This window comes from Mirounga angustirostris, unplaced genomic scaffold (genome assembly GCF_029215605.1).
Source record: "Mirounga angustirostris isolate CCGP_5_RB_7025 unplaced genomic scaffold, mMirAng1.0.hap1 SCAF_14, whole genome shotgun sequence".
NCBI classification, from domain to species: domain Eukaryota; kingdom Metazoa; phylum Chordata; class Mammalia; order Carnivora; family Phocidae; genus Mirounga; species Mirounga angustirostris.
The window spans coordinates 44,652,760-44,676,801 of record NW_026991722.1 but is presented as its reverse complement, the minus strand read 5'-3'; the positions used below and the strand labels follow the sequence as shown (position 1 = coordinate 44,676,801).

The window sequence follows — 24,042 nt, the reverse complement described above, 5'->3', positions numbered from 1 at the left end:
ATGTCTATATTTTCTGAGGCTTCAGGCTAGGTTTTATTAATGTAATGTCTAAGATCTTTGAAGTTGTGACTTTACCAGGAAAATCATAATCTCCAAACCTTTATTCATAATGGGTATGACTTCCAGGGGGAACAGAATACCTGCTGTGCTAATTATTTCAATTATCAGCCACTACTAAAACACGTAATGGATTTTCTCTGCTTCTACAGGTAAAAAGCATGACATTACAGAACTTAACTCTGATGCTGTGAACTTGATCTCCCATGCAACACAGGAGCGATTACGAGGCCTTCTAGAAAAACTGACTACAATTGCTCAGCATCGAATGACAACTTACAAGGTAAAGAAAATCATTAAAGAAGTACAAATTCTTCTCTTTCCTCTTTGTCATGTTAAAGATAGTATTTTGGTATGGATTCATATTTTAAGTATATGTTTAAAGGAAATGGTCGAGAGGCATAGTTCATATTGGTAGACAAAAGTTTAATTCCTAATTTGCCTGATTTACATATGCTTACATGACAAAATTAACATAGAGTTTAAAATTGTATCCGAAGCTTCTGTGTCAATGTAGATTGGGATATGCATCTGTTCTGCCTGAGACATCTCCTACAGCTTTTGATTGGCAAGGAGAATATATCTTCAGTGCTCTGTGCTCCGTTAGCACTGTTGTTCCTTTTAATAAGTTAAATAATTGTATTGAGTGCGAATGCTGGTGCCACTGCTTTTTAAACAAATTAAATGGAACGATAGCCTGTCTTGTCTCTACTGGTAGGAACCAAATTACTTGCCATCATCAAGATGAAAGCACTTGATTTATTTGTATTATGGTTTTGGTGGAGAGCGAATTTATTGGGATGAGAGATGAAAAATAAAAAAGATAACCTTTTCCTCCATACCAAGAAGTGTTGATAGCTAGATTTTGTGCAACGTGGTATGTGGGTAACCTTATGAGGTTTTGAGTTTGTGAGAATGGTCAGTGTCACAATGTCCTAGCCATAAGTTAAAAGGATCTCAGAGAAATAGCAGCTACCACATCACTGGTAAGTTCCCTGAAGGAATCATTCTATTTTCTGTACTTTCTGCTTTATTTAGAACTTTGGAAGAACTATTTATAATTGCTGAGGTCCTCACTTGTATAAATTTTTGTGAGAATTTGCAAGACCGACTTAAAAATAAGTGATCATCAGGAGAAAAGGCTGTGGGGAAAAAAAAGCAGTATCAGTTATTTCTTTTTGTGTGTTTTCAGAATTAGTCCATTTCTTCTAGGTCCTATTTTGTTAGCATACAATTGTTTATAGTGTTGTCTTACAAACCTTTTTATTTCTGTAAGTTCAGCAGTAATGACCCCACTTTCATTTTTTATTTTAGTTCATTTAAGTATAAAGCAGGTTACTGATTTGAGATCTTCCTTTTTTAATGTAGACATTTACTGCTATAAATTTCCCTCTGAGCACTGCTTTCGCTGCATTCTGTAAGTTTAGGTACATTGTGTTTTTGTTTTCATTTACTTCTAAGTAGTTTCTAATTTCCTTTGAGATTTCTTTGACCCATTGGTTATTTGAAAGTATGTTTAGTTTCCACATATTTGTGAAATTTCCAGTTTCTCTTTTATTGTTGATTTCTAGCTTCATTCCATATGGGCAAAGGAGATTCTTTATGTGATTCAATCAATTTAAATTTATGTAGACTTGTTTTGTGGCCTAATATATGATCACTCTTAGAGAACGTTCGATGTGCACTTGAGCAGAACATGTATTCTCCTATGTTGGGTGGAATGTTCATAAAAGTCTGGTGGATCTATTTGGGTTTTAAAGTTAAGTCTTCTATTTCCTTCTTGATCTTCTGTCTAGGTATTCTTCTTATTGAAAGGGAGGTATTGAAGACTTCAACTGTTACTGTAGAACCATATTTTTCTTTTTAGTTCTGTCAATGTTCGCTTCATACATTTGGGGGCTCTGTTGTCTGTTATGTATATCTTCTTGATGAATTGACTCTTTTGTCAATATATCATGTCCTGTTTATCTCTTTTTTTAAAAGATTTATTTGTCTGAGAGAGAGAGAGAGAGGGTGACAGTGGAGTGGGGCAAGACAGAGGAAGGGGAGAGGGAGAGAAACAATCTCAAGCAGACTCCCCACTTAATGCAGAGCCCACCACAGGGCTCTATCCCACAACCGAGATAATGACCTGAGCGGAAATCAAAGGTCAGACACTCAACTGACTGAGCCACCCAGGCCCCCTTGTTTATCTTTATCTCTTTTAACAATTTTTGACTTAAAGTTTATTTAACCTGATACTAGTGTAGCCATCTCTGCTTTTTTTGGTTATTACTTGCATGAAATTTTTTTTCCATCCTTTCACTTCGAGTCTATTCATGCATGTCCTTTCATCCAAACTCAATCTCTTATAGACAGCTTGTAGTCTATCATGTTCTTTATGCATTCTTTTAGTCTCTACCTTTTGATTGGGTAGTTTATTCCATTTACATGTAAAGTGATTACTGATAAGGAAGAACTTGTGCTACTTCACTATTTTCTGTATGCTTTGTAGCTTTTTTTTTTTGTCCCTTGTTTCCGTTATTACTGCCTTTTTGGATTGATTTTTGTTGTTGTTATATACTATTTTGATCCCCTTCTCATTTCCTTTTGTGTATACTTTTTTAGATATTTTATTGGTGGTTATCTTGGGGATTACAATTAACATCCTAAATTTGTAATAATCTAGTTTGACTTGATAATCAGTTTTCCTTCAATATTGGGATGTGGGGAAAATTTTCTTCCTTTTTGGCTTTTTACTGTAACATCTTAGCAAATTTTTCAAACCTGGATTCTCTCCTATTCCCACCTCAATTATATATTTTCAGAGATACATGAGTGCACTTTTATTTACAATAGGCAGTTTCTGTATATAATGTAACTGTACAGTTTAGTGTGGAATAGAATTTTTCCAAGTAGTGTTTACTGTTCTGAGTGTCCTCCAAATCTCTCTTGTGTGTTCCAGCTTTCAGATGGAGTTCTTCTGTTGTATATCAATAGCATATGTTCTAAGGATTTAGTTGCCATAGGCAAAATGGATAATATCTACCCCACGTGGAACCTCAGTAACTTAGCTTAAAGCTAACACTTCCTTAACCTTTTGTTGTATACACTGCCTATCCTGATTGATTTTCCCCAGCCTGCCTTTCCCCACACTCATTCCTTAATACAGTTAATGCCACTGTCTGAATTTGTAGTTACATTATTATTCTTCTTTAAACAGAAGTAATAATCATTTAGTTATATTTGGATCTAGTTCAAAATTATACTTATTTTGTAGACTTTGATATTTTAGTAATCATTGTGTCACAGATTTAGCCCTGTCCTTATATTTCAGTTCATCCCTGATAGGACTTTTTTTTATCTGTACAGTGTGGGAAATTTTGTCCCACGAATTTCAAAAAAGTGAGCTTATTTTTATTAAAAGCAAAATTCCACCATCTCTTTGCATTTGACATCCATCTGCTTTTGATAATCTTTCACATGTTTATATATAATTATCTAATTAATCATAGTCCATAAACAGATTTAAGTAAAGAAGTAGAAAGTGACACATGCAATACAAAGCTTTTGATCTTTTTGCCAGGTGTTTTCCCACTGAAGGTATATTATAGTCTTCTGCACACCAGTGACTGTGGAGAAGCTTCAGTGTTTCTTTTCTTTAAATTTATTTATTTTTGAGAGAGAGAGAGAGAGTACGCATGCGCAAGCTGTTGGGGGGCAGGGATAAAGAGAGAGAGAGAAGCAGACTCAAGCAGACTCCCCACTGAGCAAGGAGCCTTTTGTGGGGCTTGATCCCAGGGCCCTGAGATCATGACCTGAGCCGAAATCGAGAGTTGGATGCTCAACCGACTGAGCCACCCAGGTGCCCTTCAGTGTTTTCTAGTTGAAAGGGGCTGTAGTGCTTTCTTTAGGTGGGATTTGCTTGATTTGCTCTGTTATCATTTGGTCTGAGTCCTTATATTTTTATTGTTAAACCACCCTATTTAGGGGCACCTGGGTGGCTTAGTCGGTTGAGCGTCTACCTTCGCTCAGGTCATGATCCCAGGGTCCTGGGATCAAGCCCCACATCAGGCTCCCTGTTCAGCGGGCCGTCTGCTGCTCCCTCTGCCCCTTCCCCTGCTTGTTTGCTCTCTCTCTCTCTAGCTTGCTCTCTCTCAAATAAATAAATAAAATCTTAAAAAAAAAACCAAAAAACCCACCCTATTTAGTGTTCATAAAGACTTCAGTTAGGCCAGCTTGGTAGACAGGAAGCAATGTTTTAAGATTGGGGTTACTCTTGTTTAAATAAGGTTGGGGAATTAGTAGGAATAGGGGAGGCACTCATTTGTTTAGCATCTGTAAGAATAAAGGAAGGATGCATTAAGCCAGAGGCAGTTGTATTCTACAAGTTGGGAGAAGGAGAAGGGATCTTAGCACAGGGATGGTATTGGGTTAAATTTTAGAAAGTCTGTGCCCCTTTTTAATTTAGTGTTTGTTGTCCTTTTAAAATTAAATTCTGTCAGTAAACTATCTCCAGAGTATCTGAGCACAAACATGGTAAAGATGAAGTATTTAAGAAACCACTGGTTATTATGTTTATGCCTCATGGTTGGCCTATAATGTATTCCATATTCTATCTTGTATTATTTAACTTTAAAAGCATTTGAGAATTCGTTTTGTATTAAACATGAATTAAAATAAGTAGCACTAATACATCCTTGTTCGTTATACTATGTAATACTCTTTTGATCTAGTTAAATACCAACAATAAAAATTTAATTTAGAAGGAATCTTGGGCATATGAAATCTCTTGGTCCCAGTTAATTGAATCAACCATAAGCATGGGATAAAACAAAGATGGGATTGGTGCTATACCTATGATTTCTAAGCCAGGACCTGACTGTTGGACTAAATGTTTAAAAACATTCAGTTTTCCTATTATACAGTCTCCCCCAATCTTCATCCCATAGCTTAAATGTCTGAATTACTGAGATGACTATAGATGGCAGGATGTCTTAAATGCTGATTGGGAAGATTGCCCACCACTGCAAACCACCCCCCACCCCCCACCCCCCACCGTCTTATGTGTATTAGGAGAGATAGGTGATCATATCAGATGAAGAAAATTACAAAATATTTAGATTGGAAAGCACTGTCTTACACTCTAGAATATCAGAGTAAATGAAACTAAATTTTATCATTTTATGGAGCAAATTAAGACATAATTATACTTCTCTGTTACAGCTCTCATTTATAAATTGTATACTTAATTTCTTTGACTATAGTTTCTGCCCAAGTTCATAGCTTAAAGGAATCCTCAAAACAAGTTTTAGGATTTTAAATGTTTGCCATTTTATCTCATGTTGCATTTTGATTGAAAATGTACTCACTTGCCAAGGTTAGACCAATCCAGCAGTGGAAACAAGGGTGATAACTTTCATCTTTGGTGTATTTTTTAGTGAAGTGATTGGTTTTTTGTTTTGTCTTTCACAAGCCTAAGATTTAATTAATTATACTAAGGTCTGCAGAGATGGACAATAATTTAGCTAAAAAGATTTAGATTATAGGTACATGTTATACTCTTTTGCTTTCTACTTCCTATTCTTAGGATTTGCTTGGCTTCTCTTTATCCCCTCTGAATGAGGCCTACTAGGAAAGCTCTGAAATTTAAATGCTTAATTACCTCTCAACTTTTAAGGATGACTAAGTTTCTTTTTTGTTGTTTGTATTATCAGAAATATAAATATTACATCCTGAAAATTTAGCTCCCTATGTATGTTAGTATTGTCGTTAGCTGATTTATAAGACCTAATGTAGAATGTTTTGCCTAGGACCATCGTAAGACTTTCTTTTTTCTTTTTTTCCAGGCAAGTGAAAATTACATCCTGTCTAGTGATACCAGATCACAGCTCAAATTTCTCGAAAAGCTAGATCAATTGGAGAAGCAGAGAAAGGATTTAGAAGAAAGAGAAATGTTACTTAGGGTAGCCAAGGTAAGAGCCTACGTGATTTATGATTGAACATGACCTGGCAAGGTTAGAATTGGCTTTATTGTTAGCCAACTGTCTTGTTTTTGCTAGGCTTTCAGATTTCTCTGAAGGATTTCTTTAAATGAAATTACTAATAAAATCTCTCATAAGCAGAATGGTGTGGTACAGTGACTTTCAGTTAATTATTTTAATCAGATACAATCTTTTGTCTCCTCATTCTCAGTTCCTATGTGCCTAGGATCATACCTACCACCCCCAAGTAAAAACTGTTTGTTTAAAGATTTATTTATTTGAGGTGGGGGCGGTGAGGGAGCAGAGAGAGAGGGAGAGAGAATCTCAAGCAGACTCCCCGCTGAGTGCAGACCGCCAGGCGGGGCTTGATCCCAAGACCCTGAGATCATGATCTGAGCTGAAATCAAGAGTCTGGGCACTTAACTGACTGGGCATGCCCCAAGTAAAAATGTTTTTAAAAATATTCAACGTCTTTTTAGGGATATAATTTGATATGTGCCAAGTTAAATTAGAGAAAAGTTTGGAAATTTATGGGTAAAATTAGGATTAATTAGGATTATATGGAACAAAATATAGGATGGGCAGAAATGGGTTAGAGAATAAAAGAACAGGTAAGAAGATATTTATCTTATATATAAATATATTTTCTTTCTTCTTTACTGAAACATTTTCCTGAACTATAGTGTCAGAAGGGGTGAAAGCTAGTTGCACTGTGGTTTGCCTTTTGTTGCTTCACATTTCTCCATAGGCATATGTCCTTTGCGAGTAGTCATAAATGTTGGGCACTAGACCGATTTTTTTGTTTTAAACACCTTAGTTTTAATTTGTAGTGTTATTGGGGCGCCTGGTGGCTCAGTCGTTGAGCGTCTGCCTTCAGCTCAGGTCATGACCCCGGGGTCCTGGAATCGAGCCTCGGGTCGGGCTCCCTGCTCGGCAGGAAGCCCTGCTTCTCCCTCTCGCGCTCCCCCTGCTGTGTTCCTGCTCTCGCTGTCTCTCTCTCTTTCAAATAAATGAATAAAATCTTTAAAAAAAAAAAAAAATTTGTAGTGTTATTGGCAGCCTCCCCTTTTAGAGTATTTTGTATACTAATCACTTTTTAAAAAAATTAATTTAATTTGAAGTACTTCATACTTACAGGAAAGTTGTCAGAACTATATAAAGAATCCTCATCTCCTTTTCTCAGATGCCCCCATTTTTAACATTTTCTCCATTTCTGCATTTACACACACACACACCCCCTTATCATCATTATTATTATTCTCTTTCATCCCTTTGTTCTCCTTTGTTTCTTTCAATTCAGAGGGTTTTTTGTATATTTACAATATTTACAGTTGTGCAACTATCATCTCTAATTAGCCTTTCTCTGAAGCTTACTTTCAAAACAGGACATTCTGCTGTATAACCCTACCAAGTCAGGGTGTGAATAATATAACACTGCCATGTAATCCACAGACCCCATTCAGATTTCACCAACTGTCTCAGCCCAGTCTCTTTTTCCTTCTTGGTCTATTGTCCCATTCAACAATGTGTGTTTCATTCAACTGTCATCTCTTTTCAGATTCCTTTAGTCAGATTTTTTACTTTCTCTTTCATGTCTTTGACAGGTTTTAAGAGTACAGGCCTTACTATCTATAGGGTGACTGATAATTCCTGGGTTCATCTGATATTTCCTCATGACTTAGGTAATGAATTTGTGGCAGGAATAATACATTCTTCTCAGCTGATCCTATCAAAAGGCAACCTTGATCACCCAGCTGTGTAGGTGCCTTCCAGTTCTCTCCATTTCAAATTTGCCATTTTCCCTTTTGTAATCAGTTAGTTTTTCATAGGAAGGTATTTCAAGATAATACCAATATTCCCTTCCTCACCAAACCTCCATGTATCAACTTCAGTGCCCATAGATGATATCTACCTAAGTCAGCCACCTCTATGATGAACACTACTCATAAATATAAAATGGTAATTTTTTAATTCTCATCATCTTCTACATTTATTAGCATTGTATGTGGAAGAGCTTTCCTTTCTCTTTTATTCATTTATTCATGTATTCATTGGTATCAAAATGGGCTTTGGATTTCTATTTGATTCAGTAGGTTATTAATCCATTACTATCATTATTTATTTTGATGCTCAAATTCCTCCTGAGTAGGAGACCCTTCCAACTGGTACATCTGTCTGTTACTCATGTTTCCATCATTCACTGAGCTTATCCTTTTTTTCTTTCTTATTTATTTATTTATTTGAGAGAGTACAAGCTGGGGAGAGAGGGAGAAGGAGAAGCAGACTCCCTGCTGAGCAGGGAGCCCGATGTGGGGCTTGATCCCAGGACTCTGGGATCATGACCTGCGCAGAAGGCAGATACTTAACTGACTGGGCCACCCAGGTGCCCTTATCCTTACTTTCTGGCACAATTTATTCCAATTTATTCCAGGCCCAGATTGGACTTTTATAATGTCCCCTAACTGATCTCCTTTTCCTTCTACAATCCGTTTTTCATACTGTTGTCAGAATAATGTTTTCATAACAAATCATGCATGTCTCCGTTACTTGAAAGCCTTTAGTGACTTCCTCTTGCATTTAAAATCCAAACTGCTTACCAGATTTAAAAAAGTACCCACCCACCACTCATATCCCTCCCTTCTTTACTCGCTCTGCTCCAGACATACTGACCTTTGAGGGTGCCAACTGTGCATCATAGACTGCTAATTAGGCGACTCAACCTGAAAGTTGAGGTCCCATGTCTTAACATCTGCTTTGGTCTTTACCATCTTAGAAAGTTGGTATTCTCATCTTTCCAATTGCTTAGGCTAGAATCCTAGGAAATCATCTTCGATTCTCCTCTTTACTTCATACCCTATATCCAGTCCATCAATAAATCTAGTTGGCTCTGCCTCCAAAATATATTTCAACCTAATCTTATCTGCTATGACATTAGTCCAAGTTTCCCTTATCTTTTTCTAAAACCACAGTTATTTTAGAGCAGTCTCCTGAGTTGTTCTGTAAGCCTGTGCCTCTGATCTCGCATCCCTACAGTGCTGCATTCACTGCAGAGCAACCAGAGTGATCTTTCTAAAGTGTCAGAGCAGTGGCATCTCACTCCTGTGTTCCAAGCCCTTTTGTGGCTTTTTTTTATGACTAGAATTAAACCTCAACTCTGTATCTTGGCCTACATGGTCTCCAACCTTATCTCTTTCAACTTTTCTCATGGTCCAGCCACACGGGTCTTCCTTCTTTCCTCAGTTTTACCAAGCTTGTTCCCATTTTAAGGCTTTTGCAATGACTCTGCCTTTTTTTTTTTTTTAAGATTTTATTTATTCATTTGAGACACAGAGATACAGAGAGAGAGAGAGCATGAGCAGTGGGAGAGGCCGAGGGAGAGGGAGAAGCAGACTCCCGGCCGAGCCAGGAGCCCGATGTGGGGCTCGATCCCAGGACCCTGGGATCATGACCTGAGCTGAAGGCAGACGCTTAACCATCTGAGCCACCCAGGCGCCCCAATGACTCTGCCTTTTGCTTGGAGTATTCTTCCCCCAGAATTTTGTGTGGCTGCCTCCTTGTCATTCAGAGCTCTACTCAAATGTCACTTTTCAGGTGTCTTCTCTCCTGTCCTTGCTAAAGAAGTACCCCCCACCACACACACTCCTTCTTCTATCACATTGTCCAATTTTCTTTATAGCACTTAGCAACTATCAGTAATTGTTTTTTAAAATTTTTCCCCATCATAAATGTTTTACATATCATAACTGTATTTAATTTTTATAAAATTTTTTTTACTATTTTTCTCTTCTTAAAATATAAGTCACTTGAAAGCAGAGACTTTGTCTTACTATTTCATTTCTGTATCTCCAGACTCAGAATAGAGGAACACAGAGTAGAATTTATCTATGAATAATCAATAAATATTGGTTAAGTGATAAAGACTTGATATTCAAATGTGCCCATTACATACTGGGGCAAAAATCATACACTCACAATGTATATGTATATACATACATACACACACATTTTTAAGATAAATACGTCTATATACATGCTTATTGTCTCATATCATAGGTGGAATAATAAAGGAGTTTATCTTAGTTTGGGTTAAGTTGTTTTAGTAGACAGAGGACAAAAAGAAGAAAAAAGTTACTAGCTTTTGGTAGCCTTATTTAAATTTAATTTAAACACTTCATGTGTTTAAAATTAAAAGGCACTCTTGGGGCGCCTGGGTGGCTCAGTCAGTTAAGCAGCTTCCTTCGGCTCAGGTCATGATCCCAGGGTTCTGAGATCAAGCCCTGTGCAGTGGGGAGTCTGCTTGTCCCTCTCCCTCTCCGCCCCCCCGACCCCCACTTGTGCTTTCTCTCTCTCTCAAATAAATAAATAAAATCTTAAAAAAAAAATTACAAGGCACTCTTAAATCTAAACGGTTTCTTTCTTGTACTTCCCTTTAACAAAAGTACTGATACATCAGTAAAATGTATCAAGTAAACTTAGTAAATAAGAAAATACTTTTAGCTTTTATTTTGCTAGCTATACTTAGTTAGCGGATGTTGCATTTTATAGAACAAATATTCAGATTTATAAGGACTTAGATAACTTTGTTAGAATGAAAAAAAAAGAATACTCCTGAGCATATTTTTCAGTGGACAGATGTTCATAGTGTCAGAAATGAAGTTCTTTACCGCTTTCATCATAGCATTACATATAGAAGATAGCTCTCTCCTTAATAGCAGTCCTGTTAGATTGTTCAATTTTGAATGTTGAACTGAATCAGTATGGAAAACAGTATTGAATAACATTCATTTATTGGACATTTACTTGTGCATAGCATTCAATTAAATGCTGTGGAGGACCCAAAGATGACAAGATACTCTAATGAAAACACTGGGATGTATTTCCTACTTAGTTTTTGAGAATTGTACTTCTAAAGAGATTGATTTGGTTCAGACTCCTGATTTTATTTTAATTTATTTATTTTTAAGTTTTTATTTTAATTCCAGTTAACATACAGTGTTATAGTAGTTTCAGGTATACAATATAGTGATTCAACAATTTCATACATCACCCTATGAGGTTCTTGATTTTAACAGTCCTTGAAATAACATGTTTTCCCAAAATGGCTTTATCTGAAGATTAGCCAATGCTGATTGCTTTCCTTCTTTGAGCCAGCAATTATCCTTCTTTTCTTTTCCTTCATCTGTACCATCCGTTTTTTAGTTTTTAGTGTTCTAACAAGAACAACGTCATGCCTCAACTGGACCTGACTGACATTGTTAGCATCATTTTCAGTATAAGCTTCCTCGGGGCTAGAACTGCAGCAGCCAGCCCAGATGATGAGAGGGAGGGGGCGTAAAGGAGGGAGTGCAGCAGACTGGATTGAGGCATTTTCCCCTGGAGCTAAGGTTTTCAATCACAAGAGAAAATTGTCATTTATTAAATATTTAATGGCAACTATGGTGTTTAGATGCTAGTAATTTCTATTAAAATTTTCTTTTCTTTTGATAGAGTCGTTCCAATAAAGAAGATCCAGAACAGCTGAGATTAAAGCAGAAAGCCAAAGAGGTAGGACTTTCAAGTTACCATGCTTGTCTTTGTGTTGGAGGGAAGGTTGGCAGCTCTCTCCTGGCAATTAGGTCAGGGTTTATTTTGCTGCTGCATACCATTTGCAGAAGCCTTGGGGAAGGACAGGAACTGCTGAAGGCAAGGGCAGTACTTCAAATGAGGTCAATGAGTTATGTGCTCTCTTTTTAAAATTTATTTTCAAGGCTTAGGCCTGTCTAGAAATGGCTCTTTGTAAACTACAGCAGTGTACTTGGAGGAATATAACGTGGGATTAAAAAAAAAGAAGAAGAAAAAGAAAAAGAAACTTCTGAGATTTAGCATCTGGGACTGTACAATAGGCTACATTTTTCCAGGGTAATTGTTCGTTTTGTAAATCTGATACTGCTTATAATTCTTTGGCTGGGAGGTGGTACTGGGATTTAGTTTTAAATGGAAAACGCCTCTGGCTTTTAATTTTCTGGGCCCAGCAGTTTTCTGTTCTGGAATGGAGCCCTTGTTTCACACAGTTCATGTTTAGCTGCAGGGGTTTTAGTTTATAGCTTAGACTGGTTAAGCTTTTACTCCCAGAGGCCTCTGCATAGCAACTGTAGAAATCAACAAATAAGTTCATTTATGTCTGCAGCCTCCTCTCAGTAGCTGACTTTTTACATTTCCCAATATCCATTTCCTGACTTTTCTAGCCCCAGAGAAAAAAGCTCCACTAATTGGAGCTTATTTTAATTGAGCCTTAATATTGGATCTCACTGGAGTTGCCCCCAGAGCTGCTGAGAACAGAAGGAAATGAAAGTACCTAAGGTTGAAGATGTGGTGTGTGTTTGGGTGTGTGTGTGAAATTTTTCACTTGACCTACAGATCCTTTTCCCTGCTGAATAAATCATCAAGCCTGTTCACATTTCTGATTAAGGATCTGACAGCAGACGATAATAAAGACAATTGAGGTGTGAGACGTGTGATATGGAGCTGAAGAAATTGGTTTCTATAGTTACTTGACTGATTTCATGCAATTTTTAAGGATCTTTGTGCTAAATAAGAGTGATTTCCTGAGCAACCTTTTTCCTTAACTGTGCCTCTTGAACTATGAAATTTGTTGTTGCTTAACATTGCAGCACTCAGCTCCTAGGTGCCAGCAGCAGCAGGTTATTTATGAATGTTTTAAAGGGCCTTATTGTTTGGATTAATGTAGGAACTGAGGCAAAGCAAATGGAAATCTAGTAAGATTCTTACAATCAATGTGGTGTGTTTTCACTAAAATAGAGAAGGAAAATGCATGAACTCTGCATGGAGAGGTTTCTGGATTGAGATGAGGAGAACTGGAAAGGGAGAACATTAGAAAGGATCGAAGCCAGAAACATTTCATTTCAACAACAGAACACTTCTCATACTCATTTCTTTTTCAGTGGAAAATGTATCTAAAGATATTATCCAAAAAATTAGCATGAGAACCTTACCAATTACCCTCTTTAAGCAAGCCTGGCTTCATAGGTTATTTGGGAATGGGCAACCTATTGTTGCTCTGAATCACGGGCATTCCTCTTTGTTTTAATTAAGAACTGATTAGATGCTTATCTTATAATTCCATCCACTTTTGGGAAAATATCAGAAAGCTTGCTCTTTTATCTTTAAAAATTTTATCCCATCTATTCCGCTTTCATAAACCTTCATAAACATCTGGATCGATTAATTTTTCCTTCAGGTTTGTATAGGATTGTTTTGTTTGGTTGGTTTTTCTTTTAATATTGTGCTTAATTATTCTCTAAGGGATGAATAGATGGACAGTATTTTTCAAAGAAAACTGTAAAAGTAAATATGAAAAAAAATACCTTTTAATAAGAGCAGGTGGTAGCAAACTTGGTTTTCCCCCTCTTTTTGCACCTCCATTTCTTTTTCCTAGCAAGATTTAAAGGACTGTATAATTTCTTTCTAAAATATTTTAAAAGTTTTCTAGTTGCTTACTATCCTAAATCTTTCTGTTAAAAAAAAAAATACGCTGGCCTCATTCCAAGAACAGAGCCACTGTGTATTAGTTGCAAATGTTTGATAAAAATACAATATTGTCATTTGTATCATTCCTCTCCCCTAGAGCTTTTAATAACTTTAATATTCTAAGGGGCTCCAATTTAGAATCAAACACACAGGGATGCGATCTTTTGTCTGGTTGCAAAAGTCACTTGACCTTATCTTAATATAGAGTTGACTGTTCTCTAGTATGGTAATTTGTAAGGTTATCATTTGGGATATGCCAATTGTTATCACACTGGTATAAACTCTAAAGCTTTTGTTTATGATTTTTTGGTATTTGGCTCTCTGGGAAGTTTTCTTTGCTCATTTGTGAAAATCAGCACGGATTCCTTTCAGTTGCTTGATTTGAAATTGGTTTGCTTTCTTTTTCCAGGTGACTACCTACCTACCAAGCTGGTCATAGGAAATATATTAAAGACAGTACCTTATAAGTGCAGAACTCTGAGGAACTGTCTAGAGAAGTCGTAGGCTTTATTGATCCTGGGATATGTTTTAACAATGATGTTTGTCATATAAATATTAAATCATGACTTGAATCCCCTTCATAATTTTATAATCTGGGGTGGTTCCAACTGTTAAGGACTAGAGTTTTGATCCTGATCGTTTCTCCTGTGCGTTTTCTTCTCTAATACTGTTTTAGAGTCTGTTCATTTCTTCTTTGCATTCTGGGTATAATGACAAACTGTTAAATCAAGTAGGTTTTTATAAAGGTGTTTAATAATTTCTTTTCATCCTTCCTATAGACTTCTTACAATTTTGTCATTCTTATTTGGCACTTAGAAAAATAGGCTGCCTGTGGGATTTGCCTCCAGTCCAGTCTCAGTCCATTGAAGTGGCTCCTGCTGCATACGGTTCTTATTGACCTGACAGGTTATCTGTCTGTTCGAAAACCTTATTGTTGTTTGGCTAAAATGTCTATGGGTATCTCTGTAATTCAGACATTTTAGTTTCAACTTTGGGGATGTTTCCTCCCCCTCCTTTTTCTGTTTTTGCCTGAAAAAAAAATCAACCCACAACAATATTATAAGCGTTCTCTCTCTCTCTCTCTGTTGTTAACTTTATATTTTAAATATTGATGCTTTTAAATTCCGATTTTAAAAATTTTCCTAGATACTTTTCCTAAAATGTTAAGTACTGACATACTTCCATTTTTACCATCTATTTGTGAAAGGTTTTAAATAGATTACTAATTGCCAGATTCTAACTTCAAACAAGTAGGCACATCTATGTTTAATGCAGCTGTAGACTTGTCGAAATATGTACCGTGTGTCCTAGATTACCATCTAGCCTTCGATGTTTTCCTTTCTTACCACATCATTCAGTATTCTGAGGAGCAAGCCACCTGACCTTGTAGTTCATATATCCTGATTCCTTAAACATTTGTTATATATACTGTGACCCTTATTTCCTTTTGAATATCTTCTTTCTCCTTTGGGAAGTGTGAATTCAGCACATCTGTGCAGAGTGAGACAAAGAATTCATTTACTTCCTTTTAACAGTTGCTAGCATTCCCACTTACATTTGTTATCAGACAAAAGAAGAAAGAAAAAGAAATGCAAGACCTGTACCTGCTGGCATATTAGCTCCACAGTGCAACCTGTAGAAACTGGGCAAAAGAATAAGTATTAAATGATTAAAATGCATGACAAATTAGAAAACTTGTACCCTCAAGTATTTAGGATTTTTGTTTATAGAAAACATAGGACAGGGTGCCTGGGTGGCTCAGACAGTTAAGCGTCTGCCTTCGGCTCAGGTCATGATCCCAGAGTCCTGGGATCGAGTCCCGCATTGGGCTCCCTGTTCCACGGGGAGCCTGCTTCTCCCTCTGCCTCTGTCTCTCTCTCTGTCTCTCATGAATAAATAAATAAAATCTTTTAAAAAAATAAATAAATAAATAAAAAGAAATAAAATACTGTATCATAAGGCTTGTTAATGATCAGAAAATGTTATTTCATTATGAGAAAGACAGAAGTTTTTTTTAAATGCAATTTTTATAGATACGGAGTCAGTGAAATGTGATAATTAAGGCTATTAAATTAATAGCAATTTGTATCTAAAGTTTTATGCTTGTTCTGCATGAGCCAAAACTCTTGGAACACTGGACAGGACTAAGTGAAACTTGTCATTAAAAATATATTCTAGCAGTCCAATTAATTTAGTATGGAGAAGGCATTCTTTTTTTTTTTTTCTAAGATTTTATTTATTTATTTGACAGAGAGAGAGATAGCGAGAGCAGGAACACAAGCAGGGGGAGTGGGAGAGGGAGAAGCAGGCTTCCCGCCGAGCAGGGAGCCCGATGTGGGACTCGATCCCAGGACCCTGGGATCATGACCTGAGCCGAAGGCAGACGCTTAACGACTGAGCCACCCAGGCGCCCTGGAGAAGGCATTCTTAAAATGACAAGTTGTGGAAAGCTTGTGTACATAGAGAAACAGATGCAAATATTTCAAAGCATTGACAGTCCAGGACCATGGTTCTCAAACTCTGGTGTACATGAGAATCCTCTGGAGGGTTTGTTAAAACCCAGATTGCTGGCTCCATACCTAGAGTTTATGGTACAGTAGGTCTCGGTGAGGCCCGAGAGTTTGCATTTCTAACAGATTTCCAGGTGATTTGCTATTGCTGCTGCTCTGGAGGTCATAGTTAGAACCATTGGTCTAGGAGGGGAAGGAAGAAAGAGAACTTTTAAAATCCATCACTTTTATTTATCTATTAGAGAGAGAAAGAGCACAAGCAGGGAGGAAGGGAGAGGGAGAAGCAGACCCCCCTGCTGAGCAGGGAGCTGGACGCGGGACTCGATCCCAGGACCCTGAGATCATGACCCCTGAGCCGAAGGCAGATGCTCAACCGACTGACCCACCCAGGCGTCCCTATACTCGTTTTTTTGATGGATACTTTTCACAAGAGACACTTATTGGTTGTATCTCTTGATTGGTATGCCTTACATAGGAAAGATAATATTTTGTTTAAAGCTTCAACAGAAGGCTGTATGCATTAATTTTGAAGTGTGGGATTTGTATGGCTTGAGAGACATTCTACCCTTTTGGTAGAAGAGGTACATATTATAAATGAAATAGCATTGAACTAGAAGTCAGGAGTCTTCAATTCTAGATTCACCTGCCACTGTCTGCATCTCACTTTGGGGAAGTTACTCTTTTGAACTTACTCCCATTTCCTTCTATAGTCAATCCTTGAACAACTCATGAGTTAGGGTAACATCCCCCCTGTACAGTCAAAAATCCACATATAACTTTTTTTTTTTAAGATTTTATTTATTTGAGAGAGCATGCACATGAGCGGGAGGAGGGGCAGAGGGACAAGCAGAGTCCACTCTGAGCAGGAGCCCGACATGGGGTTCAATCCCAGAATCCTGAAATCATGATGTGAGCAAAGTCAGACGCTTCACCGACTGAGCCACGCAGGCGTCCCACATATAACTTTTAACTCTCCCCAAATGTATCTACTAACAATCCTCTGTTGATGGGAAACCTTACTGGTAACATAAATAGTTGATTAAAACATAGTTGTATATTCTCTATATAATATACTATATTTTTACACTAAAGTAAGCTAGAGAAAAGAAAATGTTAAGAAAATCATAAGAAAAAATACACTTACAGTACTACAGTATATCAAAAAAAGTCACCTATAAGTGGACCCACACAGTTCAAATCCATGTTGTTCAAGGATCAACTGTATTTAAAATGAATGTAACAGTACATGCTCTACTTATGTTACATAGCTATCATAATTTAGGGGAAGGTCAGGTATAAAAGGAAAAATAGTAGCTTAAGAACATTAGCTATAGAAACATTTAAGATAGATGCCATCAAGCTCTTAAATAAGTAAGCTTGAGATTGACCCATGGATATGTTAGGGGTGTGTGTGTGTGTGTGTGTTTTCTTTCAAGAAGACTGGAAAGAAGGTTGAAAAAAATGTAAGGGGAAGATGGAGAGGGAAGGAAGTTCTGTAATCTAATACAGATTACATTTGTATTCAACAATACATAAATCAAGTATTATGTTTAAGTCTAAAGAAGAAAGTGTCTAATTGAGATTGTGTGGAATGTGCTATTTTCCTGAAAGGTAGGGATGGATTAAAAGGGCTGACTAGCAAGGCATTGGACTCTACATTCCAGATTCCAAGTATTTCAGGTGTTCTGGACAGTGTCTTGACATCATAAGAACTAGTGTTAGTGGTTAGGAGAATAAAGAAATAATCAGACCATGTATTGTTAGGTTTGGTGGAATGCCTGCCTAATAATTTTCTTTGAGGGGTTGAAAGGGATCCTGTGTTTTTATTGTGATGCCCCTGAATTTTAGGGGAGGTGGGGGTAGTTATTTTTTTGTAACTTGCTTCATTGGTTCCTTTAGTCTAGGATTCACCCGTTAATACTGTTTAGTATGGTATTGTTTGCTTCTTTTGTAGTATAATATTTTAGGATTTAACCTTATTTTCCCCAGTAAGTTGCAGTAATTTAGAAGTGATTATTAGCATTGTTGAGAATTTTAGAGTTTGGTCAGTTAATCTTTACAAAGCATATCTAAAATTCTATTTAATTTTTTGCTATTTAAAAACATCTATTGTGGGCGCCTGGGTGGCTCAGTTAGTTAAGCAACTGCCTTCGGCTCAGGTCATGATCCCAGAGTCCTGGAATCGAGTCCCGCATCAGGCTCCCTGCTCAGCGGGGAGTCTGCTTCTCCCTCTGCCCCTCCCCCCTCTCATGCTCTCTCTATCTCATTCTCTCTCAAATAAATAAATAAAATCTTTAAAAAAAAATCTATTGTTTGGTGATAGGGTTTTATTGTTATTTCTATGTACACTTAACATTAATTGTGAAATCTAAACAGGACATTATTCTTAATTCTTTGCTGAACTCAAAACCAGGTAGTGTGCTTTAGTTCTCTTATTTTTTTAGATTCTTTCAAATATTCCTATTTGGCGGCATTAACTATTTTCATTGCTACTAATGTAGGTGTTCTTGGATAGCACACATAAGCTTTGGGGGAGACATTAACTTACCTCTCAACTCCCCCCTTTGCATTATACCTTAGTATCACTTTCCAAAAATTCATAGTAAAATCAGACTGAAGATGACAGCACTTCATATTTTTGGATCATTTGTTAAAAAGGACAGCTCTGCTGTTGTCTTTTGTACTTTCAGCTCCTGAATTTTTTTTTTAATTCCTTGGCTTCCTGAAGCACAAAAAAGAAACACATTTTTGAATTTCCCATAGTGTCAGTGTCACAACTATCTAAATAATTTAGCCCTTCCTATTAGTATGTCTCACTGTATTTGTGGAGGGACTTGGCTATATAATACTTGATTTATTCATTCTTCATTCAGCTCCTCTAATTCTGCCTAAGGTTTTGGATTCTATTTTCATTAATTTTTATTTTTCCTTATCTTTTGTCCTTCACAATTATAGTACTTAGCATCAAGAAGTACCTCTATTGAACTTTACTCTGAGAGCTTGTGTGATCTTTAAGGTAATCTGTTAATGTGTTTTGGACTTGATTAAAGTGAATATTACCATAGTTATACTTAAAAATGAACAGAGACAAGTACTAAACATCAGGAATAAAATAACCTTCAACTACTATTGCTCTATTGCTCTCTAGGGCACTGACTTGAATTTTAGGGAACCTCTATTTGATATCAGAGAGACTGTGATAAGGGAAATGAAGGCTTCTGCCTTTTTCATTAGCCACAAGGAAGGAGTAAGGATACTCTAAAAGAGAACCTACCAAGCCTGTTAGATCTTTTTGGACCAAAGTGTGTGTTACTGATGTAAGTGAGCAAGCAGGCTTAAGTTTTATGAAACAAAGCCTAGGAGGAATATAACTTAACAGAAACCTGTTGTCAGAATTCTGGTTAAACCAGCTTTTAAAGTTCCAGTTGATGGAGTAAAAACACTCCACACTGTCTCTCCCACTGAATACAGTATAAAATCTGAACAGAATGCACAGAGAAGCTATTTGAAGGTTTTGAAAAGTAAGTAGTAGATAAATTGGGGAAGAAGATGAGAATCCAAAATACCACTAAATCAGCGGTGTGGTTGCCATCCCTCTTTCACCTCCCCACTCCTATTCTTGCTGCTTACTGTAGACATGGATACAGTCACAGAAATGTATGGCAAAGCAGAGTAACTAAAGCCCCAGCTTTCTGGCCAGAGGACAAAAAGAGGAGCCTAGGGAATAAAAAATTACTGGGAACATTGTGGAATAGGGAGAGCTCAGGAAAGCAATCCTATTACTATTTTAAACTTCTAGGCCCACTCTTGAGCTACACATTTGTCATATGTGAATGATTCTGATGAGCATACATAAACTATAAGAATGGAACTAGCAGAGCACTGCTAGGTCCCAGACTGACAACTGAGTAGTACATATTTGGGACAGATCCAAAGAGCACAACAAAGGCTTTGAAAACTGAACTAATGTTGGAGCTTAAGCCCACAGAATACACGTCGGAATTTGTGGCCTAAATCTAGCTGGCCTGTTTTGCATGCTAAAACAAAAATATCATACTCCAAAGGATTTAAAGAAGACCCAGAGTCTTATAATACTTAAAATATTCAGGATACCATTTAAAATTATTTGGCTTGAAGACCCAGGAATAAAGTTCTAAAATGGAAATTTTAGAACTGAAGATGACAGTAATCAAAATAAAACACTTGTTGGATGGGCTAGATAGCAGAAAAGAGAGGAAAGAGGAAAGAGTCAGTGAACTTGAAGATGGACAAATAGAATTTATCTAATCTAAACAACAGAGGGGAAAATGGATCAAAAACAGAGCCTCAGAGACCTGTGGGACAATGACCAACGGTCTGGCATTAATGTTACTGAAGTCTCAGAAGAGAAAGAGTAAGATGCTAAAAATATGTTTGAAAAAATAATGGCTAACAACCCCCCAAATTTAGAGAAAGACAAACCTAAAGATTCTGGAGGCTCAGTAAACTCCCCAAACAGGATAATCACAGAGAAACTCAGGTTTGGTCACATCTAGTCTTAGAAAACTAAAGACATAGAAAAAATTCTTGAATAGCTAGAGAAATGTACACTTTTCCAATAAGGGACCAGCAATTCAAATGATTATAGATTTCTTATCAGAAACCATGGAGACCAAAAAGAAAGTAGCAACATATTTTTAAAGTGCAGTAAGTAAAGAACTGTCAATCAACCCAGAATGTTATATCCTGTGAAAATACCCTGTAGGAATAAAAGTGAAATAAAGACATTGTCAGATGAAGGAACAAGAATAGAATCTGTTGCCAGCAGACCTGCTCTGAAAGAATTGTTTAAGGAAGTTGAAGTTCTTCAGAATGAAATGAAATGATACCAAAGGGAACCTTTAAACATCAGGAATGAAGAAAGAACAACAGAAATGGTATAATAGACTAGTCTGCTTTTGAGCTTTTTAAAATATTGAAAGCAAAAATTACAACATTGTCAGGGATTTTCTATATATATATATGTGTGTATATGTATATGTATATGGCTAAGTCATTATATTAAGTGTAAATGGTCTAAATATACTAATTAAAAGAGAGATTGTCAGGATAGATTTAAAAACTATGACTAATCTGTATCTGTTTACAAGAAACTCACTTCAAATGTAATGATGTAGATAGGTTAAAGTAAAAGGATAGAAAAAATGCTTATATTAGAGAAGAAAGATCTCAAATCAATAATCTAAGCTTTTACCTTAAACTGGTAAAAGAAGAGCAATATACAACCAAGTAAGCAGAAGAAGAGAAATAAAGGTAAAAGCAGAAATCAATGACTTCCACTAACTGAAGAAAAAATAGAGAAAATCAGTAGAACCGAAAGCTGGTTCTTTGATCAACAGAATTGGTAAATCTCTAGTAAGACTGACAAAGAAAAAAGAAGATATAAATCACCAATATCAGGAAAAAAGAGATGGAAAATCACTACAGATGCTGCAGATGTCAAAAGGATAAGGGAATACAGATGAACAACTCCATGCAACTTAGGTGAAATACCAAGTTCTTAAGAAGCACAAGCTATCAAAATTTAGCCAAGTGAAGTAGTTAACCACAGTAGTTCTATAATTATTAAATAAATTGAATTTATAGTTAAAACTTTTCAATAAAGAAATCTCCAGGCACAGATGATTTTTACTTAGTAAATTCTCCCAAACATTTACAGAAGAATTAACACTACATCTACACAATTTCTTTCAGAACATGGAAGAGTTAAAAACTCTTCCAGTTCATTTTATGAGACCATCATTACCCTAATAAACCAGATAAACATTACAAAATAAGAAAACTACATTTCTGTCTCCTTTGTGAACATAGTGTAAACATGTTCAAAAAATATTAGCAAATGAAATCTAGTAACATATAAAATAATACATCATGACCAAGTGGAGTTTACCCCAGGAATGCAAAGCTGGATTAAAATTCACAAATCAGTGAATATCATTTACCATATTAACAGTCTAAGAAAGATCATGTCAATTGATGCAGAAATACATTAGATAGATTTCAACATGTATTAATAACTCTCAAGAATCAAGGAATAGAAGGGACTTCCTCAATCTGATAAAGGGCAGCTATTAAAACCCTGCTATTAATGTTATTCCTAATGGCGAAATGACCAAATGCTTTCTTTCAAAGATTGGAAAAAAGACAAAGATGTCTGCTTTCATCACTATTACTCAGTGTTATATTGCCAGTACAATAAAACAAGAAAAAGAAAAGGCATATAGAGATTGGAGACAGAGAAATTAAATAGTGTGGGGTTTTTGTTCTCTTAACTGTGTCTTTTATAGTGCAAACTTTTCTAATTTATATGAAGTCTAATCTGTCATGGTTTGTTTGTTTTTTTAATAGACCTGCTTTGGGTGCCATGTCTTAAGAACTCTTTGCTAGGCCCTAAGTCACAAAGATTTTCTCTTACACTTTTTTTTTTCTCTCTTACACTTTTTGCTAGAAGCTTATAGTTTACATTTTGAGTTAATTCTTGTATAAGGTGTGAGGTTTAATGTCAAGATTTATTTTTTCACATGTGATGTCCAGTTGCTCCAACATTTGTTGAAAACACTATGCTTTCTCAATTGAGTTGTTTTCCACCCTGGTCAAAAATCAATTAGCCATATTTATGTGGATATGTTTCTTGATTCTTTATTCTGTCTTATTATTCTGTGTGTCTGTTCCTTTATCAGTATCACATTATTTTGATTACTGTAGCCCTCTATAAGTACTTCCTAAAATCACATGGTGTAAATTCTTTAAATTTTGTTCCCTTTTTTTTGTTTTTCAAAATTGATTTAGCTTTTCTAGTTCCTTTGCCTTTCCATATAAATTTTACTTTATTCATTCATTCACTCATTAAGATTTATTTATTTATTTATTAGAAAGAGTGAGAGTAAGAGAGAGCACAAGCAGGGTGGAGGGGTACAGGGAGAGGGAGAAGCAGGCTCCCCACTGAGCAGGGAACAGGGAGCCTGATGCAGGGCTTGATCCCAAGAGCCCAGGTTGTGCTTTCTCTTTCCCTCTCTCTCTGACAAATAAATAAATAAAATCTTTTTTTTTTTTAAAGATATTATTTATTTGTCAGAGAGAATACAAGCAGGGGGAGCAGCAGGCAGAGAGACTGCTGAGCAAGGAGTCCAACACGGGACTCGATCCCAGGACCCTGGGATCATGACCTGAGCCCAAGGCAGACACTTAACCGACTGAGCCACCCGGGCATCCCTAAATAAATAAAATCTTAAAACAAACAAACAAACAAAGAAAAAACAGTTGCTTAACCAACTGAGCCACACAAGTGCCCCTCCATATATATTTTAGAATCAACTTATCCATATCTGTAAAAAAAAAAAAAAAAAAGTACTGGAATTGTGTTAAATCTATAAAAATTTTGAGAGAATTGAAATGTTCACAATGTTGAGTCTTGCAGTCCATGAACACAGCATGTCTTTCCACTTGTCTGTGTTTTATTTCTTTCATTTGCATTTTGTGATTTATTGCATGCAAATATCCATAGGCTTTAGGTTTATACCTAAATTTCCAATTGTACCTTAATGGTATTTAGAAATGATTATTGTGTACGTTCACCTTGCATCTTGCAACCTTGCTAAATTCATTTATTAGTCCTAGGAGGATTTTTGTTTTTGTTTTTGTTTTTGTTTTTTGTAGCTGACTTGAGGTTTTCTGTGTAGATAATCATGTCACTTTCAATCCTGTTTCTACCCGCAAGCCTCTAACGCAGTGCCTGACTGTTTTCACTGAACTCGGCTTACATATCATCTTTCCCCACTTGTGTATGCCAAATCTGCCTTAATGCCCAGAATGTTCTTCTGTTCTGGTTAAAAATGCCTGGTTTTTCTGTATTGTGCTGGAAAAGATACATTGTTTTTAAGTAAGTTTGTTGTAACATAGGGCAAACCAAAACTATGTTAAGTTTTAATTTTTGTTATAGTTTTGCA

At 36.4% G+C, this 24,042-nt stretch overlaps 1 protein-coding gene across 7 annotated transcripts in view; it reads left to right on the top strand.

The window, feature by feature from the left end:
- TAF4B (TATA-box binding protein associated factor 4b) overlaps window positions 1-24,042 on the top strand; it is a 132,202-nt gene that overhangs the window by 73,607 nt on the left and 34,553 nt on the right. For 6 of the 7 annotated variants that reach the window (XR_010407275.1, XR_010407274.1, XR_010407276.1 and 3 more), the window contains exons 11-13: window positions 210-340; window positions 5,886-6,011; window positions 11,508-11,564. Coding sequence is in view for 4 of the 7 variants with exons in the window: in XM_045886890.3 (XP_045742846.1) it covers window positions 210-340; window positions 5,886-6,011; window positions 11,508-11,564 (314 nt within the window). In the remaining 3 variants the exon portion in view is untranslated. The remainder of the gene's footprint in view (window positions 1-209; window positions 341-5,885; window positions 6,012-11,507; window positions 11,565-24,042) is intronic. The other variant, XM_064577790.1, reaches the window with a different exon arrangement.